The 24,080-nt window shown below is 38.6% G+C and overlaps 1 protein-coding gene across 1 annotated transcript in view; it reads right to left on the reverse strand.

Annotated features, from left to right (window-relative positions):
• ICOS (inducible T-cell co-stimulator) overlaps window positions 1-24,080 on the reverse strand; it is a 95,123-nt gene that overhangs the window by 69,216 nt on the left and 1,827 nt on the right. The window contains exons 2-4 of the mRNA XM_006862022.1: window positions 16,857-17,198; window positions 15,627-15,733; window positions 14,014-14,121 (exon numbers count right to left, since the gene is read on the reverse strand). Coding sequence (XP_006862084.1) covers window positions 14,014-14,121; window positions 15,627-15,733; window positions 16,857-17,198 — 557 coding nt within the window. The remainder of the gene's footprint in view (window positions 1-14,013; window positions 14,122-15,626; window positions 15,734-16,856; window positions 17,199-24,080) is intronic.

Below are 24,080 nucleotides of genomic sequence, written 5' to 3' on the forward strand. Positions count from 1 at the left end.
ATGAACTTTGAGGACATTATGCTAAGTGAAATTAGTTAGTCACAAAAGGACAAATATTGCATAAGGCCATTATTGTAAAAGCTTAAGAAAAGATACCCATACTAAAAGGTAAAAAAAAAATTCTTTGTTGATTATCAGTGGGGATGGAGTGGGGGTTTAGGGGAAGGTTGAGGGAGGCAACAGTAGAGCACAGGGTAGGGGGCAGACACATCACAGTTTGGGTGTTGTGGAGGGCAATAAATACACTAGAAAGGGGAGGGGTGGAAGAACAAAGTAGATAGGGGAACAATGAGACAGGTTTGCATGGGCTAAATGGGACAGATGTAAATAATGATGCATGCTCAACCTTGAAACAACAGGGCTCTGTGATACAGGGATGGAGGCATAGTGTGAAGAGGAGAAATAATAATAAGATGCTTGTATATTGGTTTACCTCACCTAGTGTTGTAAAATACACACTTGAGTGGGATACAAAGGAATGTCGGGAAACATAATTACAGGAAGTGTGTAAGCCCGTCTTCAGCCTATAACTGATTGGAATACCTAAAAGGGGTTCTAGAATTTGCCCAGTGAAATAGCCCTCTTGCAGAGACTTTGCAGTGTATAGGACCTTAGGTGGAATCCTGAGCCCCATCCAGAACCTTCTGTGTTGGGACATTCCCACTAGGAAGGACAAGCAGACCAGCCTGGAACAGCTAGAGTGACAGAAGATACATCTTCAAAGAAAGATCATCAGGAAAAACCCGAAACAAAGTGGTAGTATGATTTGCTACACAAGAATAAGCAAGTTGTTCGCTGGGAAGCCATCAAGGCAAGCAATCAAGTTCCTTCAGGACATACCCCACAGTAAGACTGAAACTCAAAGGGAACAGTTGAGCAGACATGTAAGTTTGCTGGCAACCACATTGGTCTACTGATGAGTGGAAGAGGGGGAAAGCAGCAATGAAGAAATGGGCTGAGTTCAATCATGCTCCATACTCCTGTTGACCTGGAGATGAGAGAGAGAAGAGGAAGGGCTGGTTGGTCCAAAGTGTTGTGAGACCTGGGGACTCCTGAGCCCATGGGCAAGGACATAGCCACAGAGGACTAGAGCTGAGAGTGAAGCATCTAGCTGATCTGAAGTGAGGGGAGACACACAAGAATACCCAAATTTGCTGATAGTACCCATTTGACATAGCTTCAATGGCTTGATAATCAGAACTTGACTAGAGGAAGATTAAAAAAAAAAAAAAATTTTTTTGATAAGGGAAATGAGGGTAAATTGCTACAATTTGATGGTTTTGACCTAAACTCATGGAGTTAGTAGCTCAAAATACCAACAGAGAGGGAAGGAGTCTTCACATCAAGTATCAATGCTATCACCTCTGTATACAGGGTAGATAGGGATGGGCAATTTGGACACTGGCTACCTAAAATGAAGGTGTGATAAAGATACGAAGTGACTGGCTTACAAGGTTTCAAGAGGGAGTTTAGTTTAAGAGTGTGTGGAGGAAGATAGAGTTCCCACTGAATATTTTCATGTTGTCTAGATGGTTCTGGTAAAAGGAAGTGGGAATGAGATTCTTAATGATTCAATAGTGAGTCATTGTTATCATGACTAATTGCAACTGTCACAATTGTAAAGGTAGAAGTTTTGTAACAAAACTGAAGGAGTAGTTAATCTTACAGTCCAGAAATAGAGGACCCTAGGACCATCAAGGGAGAAGAGCACAAGTGGAATGAGGAACCTTATCCAGAGACGCTGTGACCCCAGAGATGGAGGCAGAGGTGGGAACATGGAGAGAGGGAGCAGCTGAGGACTCTAGATTCATGGAAAGAGAGGAACTGAGAGCTGGTGGCCAGGAGGCAGACTTGCAGAATGTGCCCTTTGGTGGTATAAATTATTATATATGCCTGAGTGTTTGTTTGTTTGTTTTTTTTAAATAAAATCTAAACTAAAATGAATAGAGAGCAATACTGTTAACTGATGGTACATGGAAGGGATTATAATCATTGTAATGAAACAAAGTATATGATTTGTTGAATGTAAACCTGACGATCTGCTCTGTAAATTTTCACTTAATTCACAAAGAAGGAGGGTTAACACCACTGCCATTGAGTGAGAGGAGAGAAGGGATTTGCGAGAACTTTGTTGGAGAGGGTGTGCTTAGTCAGGAGGGAGAGAATTCTTGGTGAAGAGCAATGCTGCTTTACCACAGCTTAGCTCAGTTCCCACCTAGAACATTTCCTCCACCTCCTGTATCCTTGTCCCAGGGTTCACCTGTGAGTGGAAGAGAATGGGATAAAAAAGTGGAACGTGAATCCTGTTGTTAGGGAAAGGATATAAAATATGTGAAGTTAGACTGGGTAAGATAAATAAATCAAGTGGAAATAAATGATGGACTCAGAGAGAAGTGGTACCATTTCTGGTCAGCTTCAGACATTAACTGGATATGTGTTATTGTTGTTGTTGTTAAATGCCATCAAGTTGCTTCTGACTCACAGCGAACTTGTATAGGGTTTCTGAGGAGTGACTGGTGCATTTGAACTACCAAATCTGCTGTTCAAACCTACCTTGCAATCCAGTGCTTACCCTACAGCACCACACCAATAACCATGGGTCAATCATTTCACTTCTTCGGACCCACCATGAAGTTATACTGGAGGTTATCAAGGTTCTCTCCAGCACTAACATTCTGTGGTTGAGGCGCCTCTACGCTGCTGAGCTTTACAAATAGTAGAGGACTTCAAAATGTTAATGAAAAACTTTGAGTATGTTTTAATTGCATTTTCCACAAACTTCCTGAAGCCCCTTGTAATCAAACTCGATATTACCCATACAACTGATTGGAGTCCTGGTGTGGTATTGTAGGATAAAGCACTGGACCAAAAGGTTGGTTTGAACTACATGGTCAGTGGTTCAAACTCACCAGCCGTTCCTCAGAAATCCTATACAGGGTCACTATGAGTTGCAACTGACTCAACAGCACTTAACATCAGCCACAATAGCCTATAACTGATTATTCTAAACATTTGAAAATCTGGACTGTCAAGATCAAAACATTTTATTTTAAATCTAGAATTCAACAAAAAGTCATTGTTTCTTTAGGATGTGAAGGGAAGGATTAGGAGACATTTGATTGTTTTAAATCACTCCTTTGTTCCTAATATAACTATAGGATGCACACTCAAAGCACTCTTTGGAAAATGTTAGATTAAATCAAAGTTCAGCTAGAAGATGGTCAATGGTTCCCATATTTCTCATGTTCATTCACTAGGGTTTCTTTATGTTAAAAGAGGAGTGCTTCCCAGAAATAGCTATTTTTCTTGGCTCTTGCTAGGAAATCAATTCAGATACCATGGCATTTAATACATGTCATGGGATGAAGGAAAATAGAAGACCCCCATCCTGGATCCCATTAAAGGAGAAACTCTGACACAAAATTATTTAATTAAATCTATCCTATGTCCCACATGATAGTGAAGAGTCATTGAAAGCTAAAGACAACTTCTTTTAGGATTCTGGCAAACTCTTCCAAATGCAGCAAGGAAAAACTTTGTTTCATAGTGATGGAGACCCACTGGTACCAAGCGCAGGGCAAGATCCTAGCTATGTAAGAGAACACGGTTTTCTTAGCATGAGTTCAGACAGTACAGACTCCCAACTATAGCTTCTTGTTCAGGGGTGTACCAAATAGCAAGGAAGCCACTAGTTCTACAGCATCTTTCAGTGGAATTATGAAAAAGAAGCTGAAACTGAAGGACTTTACTTCATCATAGCCCATGGGACAGAAGCCCAAACTCCCTGTCCTTCCTCTACCCCAGCACCCACACAACTAAGAGTAATGACCTTCAACCTAAAACTCTACTCACGTCTGCTTGTCTTAGACTTGGAATGTGGTCCACTAGCCAAGAAAAGAGCCCAAAGAAAATGTAAGGGATGTGGACGTTCAGAAAGAGAGGCTTAGAGACAAAGGTAGAACATGCTAAGTATAGGAAACCCTGGTTGGGATTGTAAAGAAGCATTCATAGGGGAACTCCCAACAAAGACCTTAGTCTCTAAGTGACTTTCTTCGGAGACTCAGGAGTAATGTGGTAGACAATGTTATTTGACAGAAATCAAACACTGTGTAAAAAGAACAATGATTCTCAAAATGCTCCTAATAAAATACAATGAAAAGAAAATACTTCTGTGTATTTCTGTCAAAAATAAAGAATTTGATTTTGATCATGGAAAAAACACCAGAATACCCAAATTGAGGGACAGTCTACAAAATTGTAGTTGTTGTTGTTAGGTGCCATCGAGTCGGTACCGACTCATACTGACCCTATGCACAACAGAATGAAACACTGCCTGGTCCTGGACCAACATCACAATTGTTGCCACACTTGAGCCCATTGATGCTGCCACTTGGCCAATCCACCTCACTGGGGATCTTCCTCTTTTTTTCTGACTCTCCACCTTACCAAACATGATATCCTTCTCCAGTGACTGGTCCCTCTGACAATATGTCCGAAGAATGAGAGACGAAGTTTGGCTATCCTGGCCTCCAAGGAGCACTCTGGCTGCACTTCTTCCAACACAGATCTGTTGGTTCTTTTGGCAGACTATGGTACTTGCAGTATTCTCCTCCAACACCATAACTCAAAAGCATCAATTCTTGTATGGTTTTCCATATTCACTGTCCAGCTTTCTCATACATATGAGGTTATTGAAAATACCATGGCTTGGGTCAGGTGCATCTTAGTCCTCAAACTGACATCTTTGCTCTTCAACACTTTCAAAAGGTCTTGTGGAGCAGATTTGCCTAATGCGATACGTCATTTGATTTCTTGACTGCTGCTTCCATGAGTGTTGATAATTGATCCAAGAAGAATGAAGTCCTTGACAACTTCAATCTTTTCTCCATTGATAAGAATGTTATTTATTGGTCCAGTGGTGAAGATTTTTGTTTTCTTTACATTGAGATGCAATCCATACTGAAGTCTGAGCTCTTTGATCTTCATAAATATTTTAAGTCCTCTTCACGTTCAGCAAGCAAGGTTGTGTCATATGCATATCACAGGTTGTTAATGAGTCTTCCTCCAATCCTGATACCAACCACATTTTTCTTCATATAACCCAGCTTCTTGGATTATTTGCTCAACATACAGGTTGAATAAATATGATGAAAGAATACAACCCTGTCACACATCTTTCTCCATTTTAAACCATTCAGTGTTCCCATGTTCTGTTTGAACAACTGCCTTTTGGTCCATGTACAGATACCTCATGAGCTCAGTTGAGTGTTCCAGAATACTCATACTTCGCAATGTTGTCCATAGCTTGTCATGATCCACACAATCGAAAGCCATTGCATAGTCAATAAAGCACAGGTAAACATCTTTCTGGTATTCTCTGCTTTCAACCAATATCCATTGGACATCAGCAGTGATATCCCTCATTCCATGGCCTCTTCTGAATCCAGCTTGAACCTCTGGAAGTTCTCTGTCAATGTATGCTTGCAGCCAATTCTGTATTACCTTTAGTAAAACTTTACTCGCATGAGATATCAAAGATACTGTCTGATGGTTTCCGCGTTCCATTGGGTCACCTCTCTATGGTGTAATTTCTTCAAAACTATTGGTTCATAATCTTTAAAATTGCCAGTGTCATGAAAGTCTAGAGTAAGAAAGTGTCCAGACTGAAGGATACTACAGACACAACTAAATTCCAAGGAAGATTCTGACTGAAATTATTTGCTATAAAGTGCATTGTTGGAACAACTGGCAAACCTTGAATGAAGTCTGAGGATTAAATATTATCAAGTTATCAATTTCAATTGTCTGGTATTGATGGCTGTATTGTGGTAAGGAGGAGAATGTTCTTGTTTATAGGAAATACATACTGAAGTACTCAGAGGTGATAGGCTATTAGGGTTAGAAATGTATTCAAGAACAGTCCTCTTGCGATATTTTCAATTCTTTTAAGTTGCTATTTCAAACATTTTTTTAAAAGAAGGAAAGAAAGATAGTGGTAGGGTAAAAAACAAAAAGAAAGGAAGAAAAATAGAAAAAGCAACTGCTCCAAGCAAACACCTTAAAATTCAAGGTCAAGTTTGCAACCGCTAACTAAGGTAAATATCACACACACAAACACACAAAGAAAACACTGAGGTATTTTCAGTTGCTAGGTATCAAATGTTTATTCTTTAGTTTACTATTAGTGCTAAAACCTATTTAATAAGTGAATCCTCTTACAATTTATTTATTTTTTATTTTTTTACTTCACAGAAATTTTGTTCTTTAGTAATTGCAATATCCAATTTGAGGATAAGGAAACTGCAGGGCAGAGTTTGGGCAGCCAAGCCAGGGATGCCACAAGAAGGCTGTTTCCCCTCACACACACTGATATGGTTCTGCAATTTACTCCTTATACACCTCTGCCCAGCCAGACAAGTTGTCTAAGTCATCTGTAAACAGAGTACATAACACTTGATTCAAATTACAAATTCAGTACTATACTGTACACATCCACATTACACATACTTAAAATAATATAGGCATGCATAATGGTACATAGGAGCTCACTTGTAAAGTAAACTAGAGGCAAGTAACTTTAGCTTTTAAAACAACTTAATAACCCCACTTTATGTAACATTTAAAATGTTGCATATGCATTAGTTACTTCAGAAGCCTTGGGCCTGCAGACAGCATATCAAGACAATACTTCAACTAAGAATAATCACTTGTTACACATAGGTAAGAATCTTTCCAGCAAAATGGAAGACCCAGGGACAGGTTTACACATAGGTAAGGATCTTTCCAGCGAAATGGAAGACCCAGGGACAGGTTTACACATAGGTAAGAATCTTTCCAGCGAAATGGAAGACCCAGGGACAGGTTCTGTGCTGGATGTTTGCTAAGTCTGTGGGATCATCCTGGTCTCCTAGTGAATCTGTGCTTCACAGTTCTCAGCTATGGTGCTCAGGATGACTTCAATCTCTAGGATCAACAGCACCAGATTGTCCCTGGCTCTGAGAAGTCTGGGACCTTGGAATTCATTTCAGGGTCTGGCGGACTGCCCCAGGCTCAGGAAATGGAATTTCTCCATTTTAACCTGTTAAAACCAGAGTATAGTTTGGCAGCAACCTATAGTAGCTTCAGCTTTTGTGCTGAATGGATAATTGGCTCTACCCCAGGAGAATCTTTGACAGTTAAAGATGGTTGTGTTTGTTTACTTGCTGACAATTTTAATCTGATCTATAAAAATCATAGATCTGGGAATTAATAGCACCATGAAAACATACATAATGATAGTATACAGGATGATAATGAGAAGTTGTATTTGATTCTGGGCAATGTTCCTACCACCAATGCTAACAAAGTCAACCATTTTCACTGAATCTGGGAAATCAAATGATTCTAGGGTAACTATACTCTTAAAGGGAGAATGTAGATAAATTATATCGATTAGGCTGTGACAGTATATACATTGTATATTATTTGAGCAGCAGAGGAAAATAATGTAAAAATCATTTCCAGATTTATCAGAGTAACTATCAAGTAGTCAGTCTCCTAGATGGCACAGTTTGTGCTTGACTATGAACCAAAATGTTAGTGGTTCAAATTCATCCAATGGTGTCAGGGAGCAAAGGTCTGGTAATCTGTCTCTGTAAAGATAAAGGCCAAGAAAATCCAACAGAGCAGAGTTCTGCCCTGTGGCACATAAGGTCACCAGGTGTCAGAATCTATTCATTGACAATGGTTTCAGTTAGTTTTTTGTATGTTTTTTGTTTGTTGTTGATTAATAAAGTAGTCACATACAAGTATTTGAGTAAGTAAATCTGAGGACAAGAGAAGGTATTAACTATTGGTGGGATGGTCAATTGGAATTCTAAAATATCCAAAGCTGAACAAGAGATTATTGTGTATTTTTGTATTGTTGTTGTTGTTATGTGCCGTGGAGTCGGTTCCAACTCATAGCAACCCTGTACAGGGTTTCCGAGGCTGTATGTCTTTACAGGAGCAGAAAGCCTCATATTTCTCCCATGGAACAGCTGGTAGTTTCGAACTGCTGACCTTGTGGTTCCCAGCTCAATTTGTAACCACTATGCTACCATATTAGTACAATATAAAACATAATAAAACAAGAATAAAATAGCTATGATTTGAAGCATTTCCCTTTACTATCTGATTTTAAAAGGAATGCTCATTTCTACAGAAAGAAGTAGTCTATGAGTGATATGTGGACAGATGCTGGCCGTTGGCTGCTCATTTGCTTTGTAGATTTAGCACATTAACTATGTGTGTGTGTGTGTTTTGTTGGTTGCTGCATTCCTAGGAGCAGATGTGGAAGACAGGGATCCCTCCCCAATGAGGTCTATTTGCTGAGCACACAAAAGCTGGTCTTTCTAGAAAATTCTTTGCAGGAAGGTGTTTGTTTTGAGATAACTCAGTAGTACAGAGGCAGTCTATTACAATAAATCCCTGTTGACTGATAGAGTCACTGGTCCACATTAAAGAAAACACCAGCAGAAGATGTATGTCAAATCAATTCAGACTGTGCTCCAGGGAAGGAGAGAATCTTGCACTTCAAGTTGTGGAGATCTGGCCAAAGTTATTCACGCTAGGTGCCCATCTGTAAAAAGAATTTTAGAATAACTCTTACAAAGCTCTTCATGTGCAAATACCCTCCAAAAGGTTACCCCTTTTCTCTGACTTTCATAAACACACATACACATAACCCAGGGATGAGTAGAGTTAATGCCCCCTAGATGCAAACCCAAACCAGTGACACCCAGAGCCTGTGGTTAAATACCTACAATTCCCACCATTCAATAGAAGAGTTCTTAAAAGCCTCTCATTACAAAGTCTGCACACATTGCTGAGGTCCCAATGAAACCAAGACCCCGTGTCCTGGATATAATGCAGCCTTTACTGGCCTGTCCTCTTTCCCCATTTCCCTCACTACTTCCCAGGATCCCTAATAAACTACCTGCATCTAAGTCCTTGTTTCAGGTTCTTATACGCAATCTAAGACAAAATATCCCACGTCTTAGTTTGTTGTAGTGGTAGCTGGAATACTGCTGGAATACTGGAGCTATGATACTGGTGTTTCAAATGCCAGCAGTGTCACCCATGATGGTCAGGTTTCACTGGAGCTTCCCATAGTAAGAAGGACTAGGCAATCCACTTCTGAGGGATTGACCCCTGAAAACATTATGAATAGTAATGAAATATTGTCTGATATAGTGCTAGAAGAGAAGTCTCTCAGGTTGGAAGACACTCAAAATATGACAGGGGAAGAGCTGCCTTCTCCAAATAGACTCTACCTTAATGACATCATGAATGGAGCAAACTTTCAATTAGCTGATGGGGCACAACTCAAAATGAGACAGAGATAGAATTTTGTAATACCAATGTCTTTCTTATTGCAATTACATTTTTTCAACAACATAAATGGTGACTATACACATGGACCTCATCAAATGGAATACATAGAATATACAAATTGATTACATATGTGTGAAGAGACAATGGAGAAGCTCATTATCATCAGTCAAAACAAAGCTGGAGCCAACTGTGGTAAAGACCATCAATTTCTCATAGACAAGTTCAGGTTCATTAAGATCACATACTATAAAATATTACTGAAGGTTTTTTTAATGGTTGCAGCAATACAACAAGAAGCTGCCAGAAATTCCAGGGAATTCAGAAAAGGACATGGAACAAGGAATGTCACTGTTGATATCAGATAGATGTTGGCTGAAAGCAGAGAATACCAGAAAGATACTTACTTGGGTTTTATTGACTATGCAAAGGCATTCAGCTATATGGATCATAACAAACTATAGATAACATTTAAAAAATGGGAAATCCAGACACTTAACTGTCCTCATGCAGAACCTGTATATAGAAAAAGAAGCAGTTGTTCAAACAGAACAAGCAGACACTGCATGATTTAAAACGAAGAAAGGTGTGTACCAGGGATGCAACATTTCACCATACTTATTCAATCTGGATGCTGAGCAAATAATTTGAGAAACTGGAATATATGATAAAGAGTCCAGCATCAAAAGTAGATGAAGACTCAGTAACAATACTCAATATGCAGATCACACAAGCTTTTTTGCTAACAGCGAAGAGGACTTGAAGCATTTAGTGATGAAGATCAAAGAGATGCAGGCTTCAGTATGGAGTACAACTCAATGTAAAGAAAACAAAAATCCTCACAACTAAACCAAATAAACAACATCATGATAAAAGGAAAAAAGATTTCAATTGTCAAGGATTTAATTTGCTTGGGTTCACAATCAATGCTTATGGAAGCAGCAGTCAAGAAATCATATGGCATATTGCATTGAGCACATCTGCTGAAAAAGACCTCTTTAAAGCATTAAAGAGAAAAGATGTTGCTTTGAGGACTAAGGTATGCCTGACCCAAGCCATGGCATTTTCAATCATCACAAATGCACATGAAAGTTGTGCAATAATTAAGGAAGACTGGACAAGACTTGGTGCATTTCAATTATCATGTTGGTGAAGAATATCGAAAGTACCATGGACCGCCAGAAGAACACACAAATCTGTCTTGGAAGAAATATAGACACAATGCTCCATAGAAGCCAGAACGGTGAACTGAGTTTCTCATGCATTGGACATGTTGTCAGGAGAGATCAGTCTCTTGAGAAGCACATCATGTTTGGTAAAGTAAAATGGAAAGTCAGCAAAAAATGGGGAAGACTCCCAATGAGAAGGATTTGCATAGAGGCAGTGACAATAGGCTTAAACATAACAATAATTGTCAGGATAGCATTTTATTCTATTGAATAGAGGGTTGCTATGATGCCAAGCCTACTTGACAGCTCCTAACAGCAGCAGAGTACCTCAGAAGACAAGACTGGTGATCTGCTTTTCTCAAGGTCACAACCTTGAATACCTTATGGAGCACTTCTACTCCACATATTGACTCGCCATGATCTGGAATCAGCTCGATGGCAACTAGCAACAACTGCCTCATTGCTTTTCTCGTGTCATTCTAATAGCAAAGACATAGACTTAATAGATGTTTCACTGTGAATGCTTCTACTTTTTAGATTTTCCTCAACCTGTCAGCACTAACAAAAAAGCTCAACTTTCCACCTTACTGACAGACTAATGGGGCTATCCAAGTTCTCTAAACTTGCATGCTCTTTTCATCAAATGCTATTGATTGAACTGTAACCTCTAAAATGATATATTGAAATCCTATCTCCAATACTATGATGTGACCTTATTTGGACACAGAATCTTTGGAGATGCTATCAGTTAAATTTATATTGTTGCTGTTGTGTTTATTCCAATTCAGGGCATCCCTGTATAGGGTTTCTGAGGCTATAAATCTTCACAGGAACAAGTTATTTAATGTAATATGTGTTGTCTTTATAAAAGAAAGAGCAGACAGACACAGGAGGAAGAACGCCAGGTGAAAATGCAGCTACAATCCAACAAAGGCCTGGGGCTACCAGAAGCCAGAGAGATACAATAGGATCTTTCCCTAGGGCCTTAAGGGAGATCTTGGCCTGTTTTTGTTCTGACTCAAAGAGTGGTTGGTAAATTTGAACCACTGACATTGTGATTAGCATACAGTGCTTATCCTATAGACTACACCAAAACTCCAATTGAAGCCCTGGTGGTGGTGGTGGTGGCTATGTGGCACTGAGTTGTTTTTGACTCACAGTGACCCTCATATAGGGTTTCCAAGGCTATAAATCTTTACAGGAGCAGAAAGCCTCATCTTTCTCCCACGGAGGTGACTGGTAGATTTGAAGTACTGACTTTGCAATTAGCAACCCAGCTGATAACCCACTACACTACCAGGGCACTGGCATTATTGAAAGATTCTATGGAAAAATATTGAATGATGCAGAAAGCGTAAAAAGAAGATAGGAGGAATACGCAGATTCACTGTACCAAAAAGCAATAGTCGATGTTGAACGATTTCAAGATGTAACATATGATCAAGAGCCAATGATCCTGAAAGAAGAATTCCAAGGTGTATTGAAGTCATTGACAAAGAACAAGACTCCAGGAACTGATGGAATACAAACTGAAATCTTTCAACAAACTGACAAAGCACAGGAGGCAATCACTCTCATCAATGTCAAGAAATCTGGAAGACACCTACCTGGCCAATGACTGAAAGAGAACCATATTTGTGCTCTTTCCAAAGAGAGGTGACCCAACAGAATGTGGAAATCATTGGACAATATCATTAATATTCCATGCAAGCAAATTTTTTTTTTTTAAAGGTAACTAAAAAATGGCTGCAACCATACATTGACAGAGAACTTCCAGAGGTTCAAGCAGGATTCAGAAGAGGACAGAAGCGGAATGAAGGATATCATTATGACATCAGATGGATCTTAGCTGAAAGCAGAGAATATCAGAAAGATGTTTATCTGTGCTTTACTGACTATGCAAAGGCATTAGACTGTGTGAATCATGACAAACTATGGATAGCATTGTGGAGAATGAGTATTCCCAGAACACTTCACTTTGCTCATAAGAAGCCTATACATAGACCAACAAGAGTCAGTTGTTCGAACAGAGCAAAGGTTCACCAAACGGTTTAAAATTAGGGAAGGTGTGACAGGGTTGTATTCTTCCACCATACTTATTCAATCTATATACTGAGCAAATAATCCAAGAAACTGGATTATATGAAGAAAAACATGGCATCAGGATTGGAGGAAAGCTCATTAACAACCTGGGAAATGCAGATGATGCAAGCTTTCTTGCTGTAAGTGAAGACTTAAAACACTTACTGATCAAAGACCATAACCTTCTATATGGGTTACACCTCAATGTAAATAAAACAAAAGTCCTCACTACTGAACCAGTAAATATCATCCATATAAATGGAGAAAAGATTGAAGCTTTCAAAAATTTCATTTTGCTCGAATCAACCAACACTCGGGGAAGCAGCAGTCAGAAATCAAACAACATATTGCATTAGACAAATCTTCTGCACAAGACATCTTTCAAGTGTTGAAGAACAAAGATGCCAGTTTGACGACTAAAATGTTCCTGATCCAAGACATGGTATTTTCAATAACCTCATATGTTGGACAATGAGTAAGGGAGACTGTTGAAAAAGTGATACATTTGAGCTATGGTGTTAAAGGAGAGTATTAAAAGTACCACAGACTGCCAAAAGAACAAACCAATCTGTTTGGAAGAAGTACAACCAGAGTGCTCACTGGAAGCCAGGAAGACCAGACTTCATCTTTCATACTTCAGATATGTTGTCAGGAGGGACCAGTCCCTGAAGAAGGATATCACATTTGGTAAAATGGAGGCTCAGAGAAAAAGAGGAAGACCCCCAATGAGATCGATTGGCACAGGGGCAGCAGCGATGGACTCAAATGTAGCAATGATTGTGAGGTTGGTACAGGACCAGTCAGTGTTTCGTTCTGTTGTACGTAGGGTCGCTATGAGTTAGTACCAACTTGATGGCACCTAACAACAACAACAACAATCAAGGCTCCTTCACAATGGTCCCACTGACACTCTAATCTAGGACTCCCAGCCTCCAGAACTGTGAGACAATAGATTTCTAGTCTTACAATATACCTACTTGTGGTATTTTGATATGACATCCCCAAGAAACTGACACATCATTGCCAATTTCCCCTTCATCCCTTTTGTACCACCAGCCCAGATCTCTCTTGGTTAAAATCCCCACCCATATGTGCATCCTCCACAATAGCTTGCTCTTATATGATGTTCAATAAATGTTCATTAAAGTGATTTAATATACTTTTCAGTAAGTATTACAGAATCATCACAATTTTCAAAATATCAATAGAAAAATATCCTTGATACAATAGTAGGTTACAAACACATTTTTTGCTTGTACTACATAAATCATAAATTCAATTAAAATGAAAATTCAGATTTTCAGAGAAAAAAAAAATTTCAAATTAGGCCTATGAGATACTTCCCCTTTCTTTACAGTTAAAAAATAAAGCCCAGGCATAATGTAAAGACATCCCCATCCCCACTCCTGACCAAATCCCCAAGTGGAGCTGTACCTCTGAGTACAGGTATTTTCGCTGTGTTCACAGCTGCCATGGACATGTATTCACTGTTAGGTTCATGCACGATGGATTGATACTTCTGAAAGAAAACAAATCAGAAACATGGTTTGTCATCTGCTCTTCCCCTATGCCATCATAGTGCCCATGACTATCTTACTTCCTTTTTCTCTGTCTTTTCAAGTTTGAGTTTAGCACAGATAGACACACTCTCTGGTCAAGGACCACATCTTGCACGTATTTAAATATTCTCATACTTGCATAGCATGAAAATTTGAGTAAATTATTTGATTGCAAAATCTATACTATGAAAGATTATAATAATTATATTCAAATATAATTATTATGATAACATAGTCTTAAAATCTCTCTTTTGCTTTGTTTTTATCCAGGAGAAGGCAATGGTTCTATCAAGACTGAAATGTTCACAGTTCCTGACAGAGGTGTGCACATTATATAGACTATCTATCTAGCACTTCAAAAGGCAGTTGCTGAAAGGAGAGCAATAATCTGTAAACTCACCAAAACAAAGGAAAACTGAGGTTACTACTGTTGTTTTAACCTTTCTGAGTAGATTTCCGTGGTTTTCTTTAAAAGCAGGCAGTGTAATCACTTATCATGGGAAAAAACTGGCCATTTCCTTTTAAGCTACTATTGGTAGCTTGTAAGACTTTTTCACTGATTGTTTTTGTTTTACCAGTTGAGTGAAATTTGTACTGAAGCTAACTTTTTCATCTTTGTCCTGACCCTTAAGAAAGCTGGAATCAAATTTGTAGCTGTCCTTTAATATCTTTTAAGAATCTTGTTGTTGTTGTTATGTGCCGTGGAGTCAGTTCCAATTCATAGCGACTCTGTACAGGGTTTCCGAGGCTGTAAATCTTAACGGGAGCAGAAAGCCTCATCTTTCTCCCGTGGAACAGCTGGTAGTTTTGAAGTGCTGACCCTGAGGTTAGCAGCCCGATTTGTAACCATCACGCTATACTCTCTTTTTATGTTTGACCTTCCTCCAGGCTTTTTGCCTTTCCTTGACCCCAATATCCTTGTCTTTAAAAAAAAAAACAATAATAATATATCAGACTGTTAGCCATAAAGTCCTTTTTGCAGTAAAATCATCTATAAAATAAATAAATAAGCTCTGTTATTTATTTATTCTATAGATAAAGTGTATCTGTAAGTATATCTTGGGCAAGAAACCCTAGTGTAGCACTGTAGGAAAAGCACTAGACTGCTAACTACAAGATTGGCAGTTCAAACCCACCAGTCACTCCTCTGAAACCCTATATAGGGTAGTTATGACTTGGAAATGACTCCACAGCACTTTTCAACAACAGCAATGTTGGGGAAAAGGAACTGTCTATCTGGCAGTCAAATTACTTTAGTAAGAGCAATGTGAACTTCAGAGGAAACAGCCTTTAAGCTATGGGTTTCAGTATTTTTCCTATTTCATTTTTTTCTTATAAATGAGATATATTTGTTTTTTAAAAATATTATGACTTAACTCTAATTCAGTGGTCTATATGATTAAACTCTAAGACAAGATTCTCATCAACATTACTTTGTAAGAAGATGCAAGAAAAAATTGCTCACCTTTTTGGTGAGCCAACAAATAAATACACAGCCCGAAATGATGAGTACAACAAAAGGCGCACATATGATTGACAACCAGAACTTCAGGTGACAACCAAGCTGTGATTCTGGGTTGGAAAAAAGATAAGAAAAAACTCTGAGAATCAAATATCCCTTTTTAGCACTGCATCACAAAAAGTTATTTAATTAACTAAAGCTTTTCTTCATTGCAGTAATGATAGTTGGTGAATGGTAGTTAATATCATAGCAAACATCTGGAAACTAAAGCTTGAAAGACTAGATTTATACTCAGTGTACACGTATGTTTAGAAATACGGTTAATAGAAAGCTATGCCGTGTCTCTCTTTTTGCAAAAGAGAAACAATACGGAGCAAATAATAACACAAAACTATTATTTCCGATCATCTAATTCCAGAGGCCTGGTGTGGTGCTGAGGGTTAATGTGCCAGACCTGCAAAGCCATTTGAACTGCAAGGTCGATGGTTCAAGCTCACCAGCTGCTTCTCAGAAACCCTATACAGGGTCACTATGGGTCAGAACTGACTTGATGTCACTTAACAACAACAATTCCATTACACAACCCCAGCACAAATTCAAAATATTAAACCTTAGATGAACAGAGGAAACAGTCATTAAACTATGGGTTTGGGGAGTTTTCTTATTTCATTTTTTTCTTATAAATGAGATATATGTTTTTTTAAAAATAGTATGACAACTCTAATTCAGTGGTCGATATGATTAAATGCTATATTATTTAATAACAATAGTTATTTAATAATATTGTTCCTTATATGTTGTTGCTGTTGTTAAGTGCCATCAAGTTAGTTTCAATGCATAGTAACCCTGTATAGGGTTTCCAAGGAGAGACTGGTGAGCTTGAATTGCCGATTGTGCAATTCAAACTGACCTTGCAGTCCAGCCACTTAACCCACAGCACCTCACCAGGACACTGTTCCTTGTGTAGCTTCATCATAAATAACCCGCTGCTGTTGAGTCGATTCTGACTCATAGCGACACTCTAGGACACAGTAGAACCGTTCCACAAAATTTTCAAGACTGTAAATCTTTGCAAGAGCCGGCAGCAGACCTTGCGGTTAGCAGCCCAATGTGTATCCCACACCACCTGCACTCAAATGAACTTCAATACAAAAGATGCTTCCATGTTTCAGTATTTTATCAAAATGTATGAGTATGTACTCTTAAGCCAGGAAGATAAAAGCAATGCCTTACCATAAACATGCAAATATTCTCCATGAAGAATCTCCACTCGATAAGGAGGAGGATCTAAAATTGTTAGTTGGCAGAAGTAATAGCTAGTATAAGAGTTGTCCAAGTTATAAAGGAAAAAAGAGACACTGTTATTGGACAACTGAGATCGACAGGACTCCAGATTCTTAATGGTGGACACCACGTTCCCACTGTCCTTTGTTTTGGAGAGCTCACAGATGATATGCTGTCCTTTCAGCAACTGCATTTTAAATTGCTGGATAGTCTCAGGGTGTTTGCATATAATCTGCACACCTCTGTCATGAAATATGAACATCTCAGTCTTGGCAGAACCATTGACTTCTCCTGGATAAAAACAAAGCAAAAGAGAGATTTTAAGAATATATTATCATCATTATATTTTAATATAAAATGATTTCTCTTTATAACGTCACTTCTAGTGTTAAAGAGCAAAGATGTCAGTCTGAGGATTAAGGTGCCCCAAGCCATGGTATTTCCAATAACCTCATATGCATGAGACAGTTGCACAGTGAATAAAGAAGACTGCAAAAGAACTGATGCATTTGAATTACAGTAGTGGAGGAGAATATTGAAACTACCATGAACTGCTAAAGAACAAATCGATCCGTGTTGGAAGATGTGCAACCAGAATGCTCCTTGGAAGCCAGGATGGCCAGACTTCACCTCTCGTACTTCAGAGATACTGTCTGGAGGGAACAGTCCCTGGAGAAGGATATCATGTTTAGTAAAGTTGAGGGTCAGAGAAAAAGAGGAAGACCCCCAGTGATATGGACTGACACAGTGGCAGCATCAATGGGCTCAAACATAGCAATGATTGTGAGGTTGGCCCAGGACCTGGCAGTCTTTTGTCCTGTTGGGCCCAGGGTCACTATGAGTCAGTATTGACTGGATGGCACCTAATGACAACATTGTACCAATAAGGTTCTTTGGTAGGATAGTAGTTATGGGTTGGGCTGCTAATCTCAAAGTCAGCAGTTTGAAACTACCAGCCATTCCTCAGGAGAAAGATGAGGCTTTCTGCTCCTGTAAAGATTTACAGCCTTGGAAATATTATGCAGAGTTGCTGTGAGTAGGAACCAACTCCATAGCACACTACCACCACCACCATTGCACCATTAGAGCTGTACTCCTGGTTTGGCTCTGTAGGATAAGCACTGCACTGTGAACCACAAGATTGGAAGTTCAAACCTACCAACTGCTCCTCGGAAACCCTATACAGGGTCGCTATGGGTCAGAACCTACTCAACAACACATAACAACTTAACAATTGCACCAAAATGAAAGAACTTCACTTCCAAAAAGAAAGAGCATGCTAAAAGGTAAGAGTGTGCCCTAGAAAAACCCTGCTTATTATACATATTGTTGCTTTTGTTGTTGTGTGCCGTCGAGTCGGTTCCAGCCCATAGAGACCCTGTGAAGGATTTCCTAAGGAGCAACTGCTGGATTTGAACAACTAACCTTTTGGTTAGTAGCCTAGCACTTATTCTAAAGTGCCACACCAGGACTCTATATATGCACATGCAATATGCAATATATCAAACTGTAGTTTAGGAAAAACAAGTTTTAAAGGTTCCATAAAGCTTCAACTGAAGTCCCGGTGTGGTGCTGTGGAGTAATGTGCTGAACTATAAGGTTGGTTTGTATCGCAAGGTCGGCAGCTCAAGCTCACCAGCGCTCCTTGGACACCCTATACAGGGTCGTTATAGATCAGAACGGACTCAACAGCACTTAACAACAACGTAGCTTTAACTAAAAATTAATGATTACATAAGCATATACTTACATTGTCCCCTCCTGATGAACCATTTCCAAATAATAGCAACGTGTCTTCTCTGAACCTCACCCACTGAGAACTGATTTGAGCCTGGATAATAAACGTAAGGTGTGCTGGGAATAATGCGCTTGACCACTGATCAGTTTGAGTCACAAGGGTGGTGGTTCAAACCCACCAGCCAATCCTGGGAAACTCTATATAGGGTCACTATGAGTCAGACCAACTCAGCGGAACTTAACAACAGTAAAGGTAAGAAGTCCTGGTGTGGAGCTGTAGGATAAGCACTGGACTGCTAACAGCAAGGTTAGTGGTTCAAACCCACCAGCCGCTTCTCGGAAACCCTATACAGGGTCATTATGAATTGAAACCAGCTCAGCGACATTTAACAACAACAACAATTAAGGGAAAACCCTTGATTTTTGCTTACTTTTTCTTGTCATTTTGTTTTGTTCGGTTTTAAAATAAATTTTAAGCTTCTAGGAAGCTAAGATTGTTTTGTTTTTGAGCTACATGGGAATTATAGAAGGAAGAAATGAAAATGACTTTGAGTTGGATACAAATCCTGAGTTACTTTTGTTGTTTGTAGTTAGGTGCCATCTAGTCAGTACCGACTCTTAGCGACCTTATGCACAGCAGAACAAAACACTGCCCGATCCTGGGCCAACCTCACTATTTTTGCCACGCTTGAGTCCATCGATGCTGCCATTTGGCCAATCCATCTCGTTGGGCGTCTTCCTCTTTTTCTCTGATCCTCCACCTTACAAAATTAAATACATTCAAATTACTCATGTTTTTCCTTTTTTTAATATGACAAAATCTCTATTCTGAAATTGAGAAAGAAAAAAAAATTACTAGCATGACAGTTACCTAAGATTTGGAATCTCTGTCTTTATTCTTGACAAGATTACATAGCAAGTGTAGAATTTTTAGGGGAAAAAAAATACCCCATCCTCCAGTGAAACAGAAATTCTACTTTTATATTTTTGCTCTTTATCTTCAAGATCTATACTTATTTTATACAGCAAACAAGCTGTTGTCATTTAATGTTTTATCATAAACATGCTTCTTTTTGCACTGTTGTTGCTAGGTGTCACTGAGTTGGTGTCAACTCACAGCAACCATATATACACCAGAATGAAACACTGCCTGGTGCTTCCCCACCCTCACAATTGTTACTATGCTTGAGACCATTGCTGCTGCCACTGTGCCAATCCGTCTCATTGGAGGTCTTCCTCTTCTTCACTGACCATCCACTTTACCAGCATAATGTCCGTCTCCAGGGACTGGTCCCTTCTGATAACATGTCCGAAGTATGAGAGATGAAAAATCACCACTTTTGCTTCTAAGAAGCATTCTGGTTGTATTTCCTTTTTCACAGATTTATTTGTTTCTCTGTACTTTCAATATTCTTCTCCAGCATCATAATTCAAATGCACCAATTCTACTATGGTCTTTCTTATTCAGTGTCCAAATTTCCCAGTCATATGAGGTTATTGAAAATACCATGACACACCTTGGTCCTTCAAACTGATATCTTTGCTCTTAAACACTTTAAAGAGATCTTGTGAGGCAGATATGCCTAAAGCAATATGTCACTTGATTTCATGACTGTTGCTTCCATGAGTGTTGATGGTGGATACTGGTAAAATGAAGTCTTTGACAACGTCAATATTTTCTCCATTTATCATGATGTTATTTATTGGTTCAGTTGTGAGGATTTTTGTTTTCTTTATATTGAGGTGCAACCCACATAGAAGTCTGTGGTCTTCTATCTTCTAAATAGTCTTAGTCCTCTTTGCTTTCAGCAAGTAAAGTTGTATTATCACCATGAAGTAGGTTGCTAACGAGTCTTCCTCCAATTCTGGTGTCACATTCTTCTTCATATAATCCAGCTTCTCAGATTATTTGCTCAGCATACAGATTGAGTAAGTGAAAGAATATCACCCTGGCGCACACCTTTCCTGATTTAAACCATTGCATATCCCTTGTTTTGTTTGAACAACTGCTTCTTGTTCTATGTGCAGGTTTCTCATAAGCACAGTCAAATATTCTGGAATACCCATTCTTTGCAGTGGGATCTATAGCTTGTCATGATCCACATAGTTGAAAGCCTTGAACAGTTATCATAATCATACTTTTTAATGACCATATATTATGCCATCATGTTGATCTATCATAATCTGTTAACGTATTCCATGTTGGATATTAGGATAATTTTCAGCATTTACTTTTTATGTAAGTATTATGAAATTTTGTAAATTGTTTATTCCTATATTTCTTACTGAAAGGACTGGTCAATTTATAATAGTATAAGAAATATGTAAGCAGGTTTATTTGCCACAATTCTGTTTATACTAGTTGCCTTCATTTTATCTCAATTCATAATTAATACTTATTCAGAATATCTCTAGGCTTTCATTTTTATATTTAATATTACCTGAGGATAAAGTCTCAGCTTAGAGATATGATTTTGATATTTAAGGACAAGTGTTCCAGTGTTCAGCTATCAAGCTAATTCCCCCACTGACAACAACTAAATGCTGAGAAAAGGTCAAATTACCAGATTAAAAGTGAAAAAGGAGCCAGAACCTAAATATATGATCACAACCTGGTTGCTGCTTTTATTCTAAGAGCTGATCTCTCAAATTCAAACTTTGGCTCTGATATTTCTACTGTCAGAGTCTTTAAAGTTAGGACTTAAACAAAATAATATGTTGACAACAAGCTGGGATTTCAACGAGTTATGCCCTTCATGTACTGGTAAATGAGAAATAAGCCAGTCCTTATGTTGATGACAGCTCATCTTTTAATAACTTGGATATTTCAGGAAATCTCAATTCATGAATTTTGTTTTAGGTGATCTAGGACTATTAACCCTAAGCTTTTGAAAATAAAAATGCAACATATTCCTGGAAGAAAAGATTAAATGCTTAGGCCTCCAATCATTCCCACAATAATATTTAAATGTGATGATAGGTTGTTGTTGTTGTTAAGTACCGTGGAGTCAGTTCCATGGAGTCGGTTCCAACTCATAGTGACCCTGTACAAGGTTTCCGAGGCTGTAAATCTTTATGGGAGCAGAATGCCTCATCTTTCTCCAGCAGAACTGCTGGTAGTTTCGAACTGTTGACCTTGCGGTTGGCAGCCTGACTCGTAACCACTACGCTACCAGAGCTGATAGGTACATCATCAAAAGTATTCAGACATACAAGAAAACAAAGCAACAACAGAAACATACTCATAGTTAATATATTTGAATTATAAGATCTCAAATATAAAGCAATTAAACTTCTTATTTCATTTAAGGAAAAAAAGATAAAGTTGTAATATTATATTGCCTTATTTATTGATGTGTGAAGAGTGTTGTAGAAGAGTGACATACTTTATAATCATTTATTAAATTCTGTGTTTATGTTCCTTTGTATATAGATGTTTTCTTATACAATAGCAGAGCCCTGGTGGTGCTGTGGGCTAAGTGTTGGGCTGCTAACCTCAGAGTCAGTGGTTCAAACTCATCAGCGCCTCCTCAGGAGAAAAAAACCTGCAAAGATTTACAGTCTCAGAAGCCCAATGAGTCAGAGCCAACTCGATGGCAGTGGGTTTTGGTCCTACTACATAAAAGCTTGTTTCATTTGAAAAAAATAAAGAAAACAATGTCAGCAAAAAACAAGGCAACAAGAACTGCCAATGTGAGGGTAGGTGCAGTCCACATTAGAGTCAAATGAAAGGGATACTGTCTGGGGATTTATTTGTCTAAGAGTGAATTATGTTGCACAACTTTTTTATATATATATATATATACAATGTGTCGCTACTGTCTTTGTGGCACAAGATAAAATCAGGGAGTGGATTCTCAGTTCCTTTAGAGTTATTCAGAGCAAATCTCCCAGAGGCCAAGGTGTCAGCAAGTAAACCACAAAGATCTTGGCACAAAAGTGCCTGTGGCCACTCTGTGCACACACAGATGCAGATATACTTGTCTTTTATATACGAAAATGATTTTTTTTGTCAGCATTTCTGCTTTTGTGCCCACATTGTGACTTATAACCCAGTGTGAGACTAACTAAAATGGTAGACAGTGCAATGAGGTGGTTGCCTAGGAAACCAGAGCAAATTCTGTCTCTGTTTCTAGCAAGGCTCTGTGACTACAGTATCCTTCTGGATCTAAGCCGCCTCACCTGAAATAAGCAAATGAGACCAAAAGTCTTAAAGTTCTTTCCACTTTCTATGAATTCAGGACCAGAACACATTCAGATAAGACTAAAAATAACCAATATGTATTTTGGTGTTCGATGAATCCTCCAGAGGGGAAGTCTTGTTCCCATAACCCTCTGTCTATGCTTGTATCTTAACGAGCTATTCCAGGGAGTCTGGTGAGATGAAAATGAATGCCCATTGTTTTTAGGGTTTGGAAAGCAATGGTTCTGTTTTCTTGAGTGACAGTGGCAACGTTATATGCCACTGATCTCTGAGGATTCCAAATTGTTATTTCCATGGAACACTCCTACCTATTCAAACAATCATTTTTAACCTAGAAACTATATTGTTGTTGTTACCAAGTCAATTCTAACTTATACTGACCCTGCATAATAAAGTAGAATTAGAATTCCTAAATTCTAATCTTGATCAGAACAGTTCACCAGGTTTTTCCTCCACAAAGCAACTGGTGAATTCAAAACATTGACCATTCGGTTAGTAGCAACACATTTTAACCATCACCTCACAAGCGCTCTTTACAACTGTGTAGGTGGAACTTTTATTGTTAAATGCAGTAATCCAAGGCCAGATTCAGGTTGCCATATATGTAGTATTTAAGCTTTCCATCTGAAATTCCTTTTGGCAACCCTAAGTCTGTAATTTGAATGTTTTTAGCTAAAGGAACAAAGCATGGCATTCAGTCCGTGCTTCATAATTACTTTGGCACTTGTTGAACAGATATACTCAAATACAAATTCTACTTAGCTTTTAGTGGCATTTGGAAATTAATATCAAAAGAAGATCATCCCTTAATTCAATGAATAAATAAGTTAATATGTTCATTTCTTACAGCTGCAGAAGCATTTAATATCTTTTCTCTACCACCCCTGGATGTTCTTATCTCCAAGTCTAATATTCAGCCAGGAGTACTGGTTTGATACTATCAATTTTTATAACAAATGCCTGCTCTGATAGATTGGAAATCAAATCTGTTTCATCAGTTTACTTGTTATTCCAGCTGTCAAAAATGTGCCACCCTCACTAATCTAATCACTTTGTCTTACTCTCCCTTCCTTTTGCTTTTGTTTATATGTGCTTCCCACAACACTGTTGTTGTTGTTAGGTACCATTGAGTCAGTGCCGACCCATAGCGACCTTATGCACAGCAGAACGAAACACTGCTCGATCCTGGGCCAACCTCACTACTGTTACCAAGCTTGAGTCCATCAATGCTG

Source organism: Chrysochloris asiatica, unplaced genomic scaffold, assembly GCF_000296735.1.
Source record: "Chrysochloris asiatica unplaced genomic scaffold, ChrAsi1.0 scaffold00045, whole genome shotgun sequence".
Taxonomy (NCBI): domain Eukaryota; kingdom Metazoa; phylum Chordata; class Mammalia; order Afrosoricida; family Chrysochloridae; genus Chrysochloris; species Chrysochloris asiatica.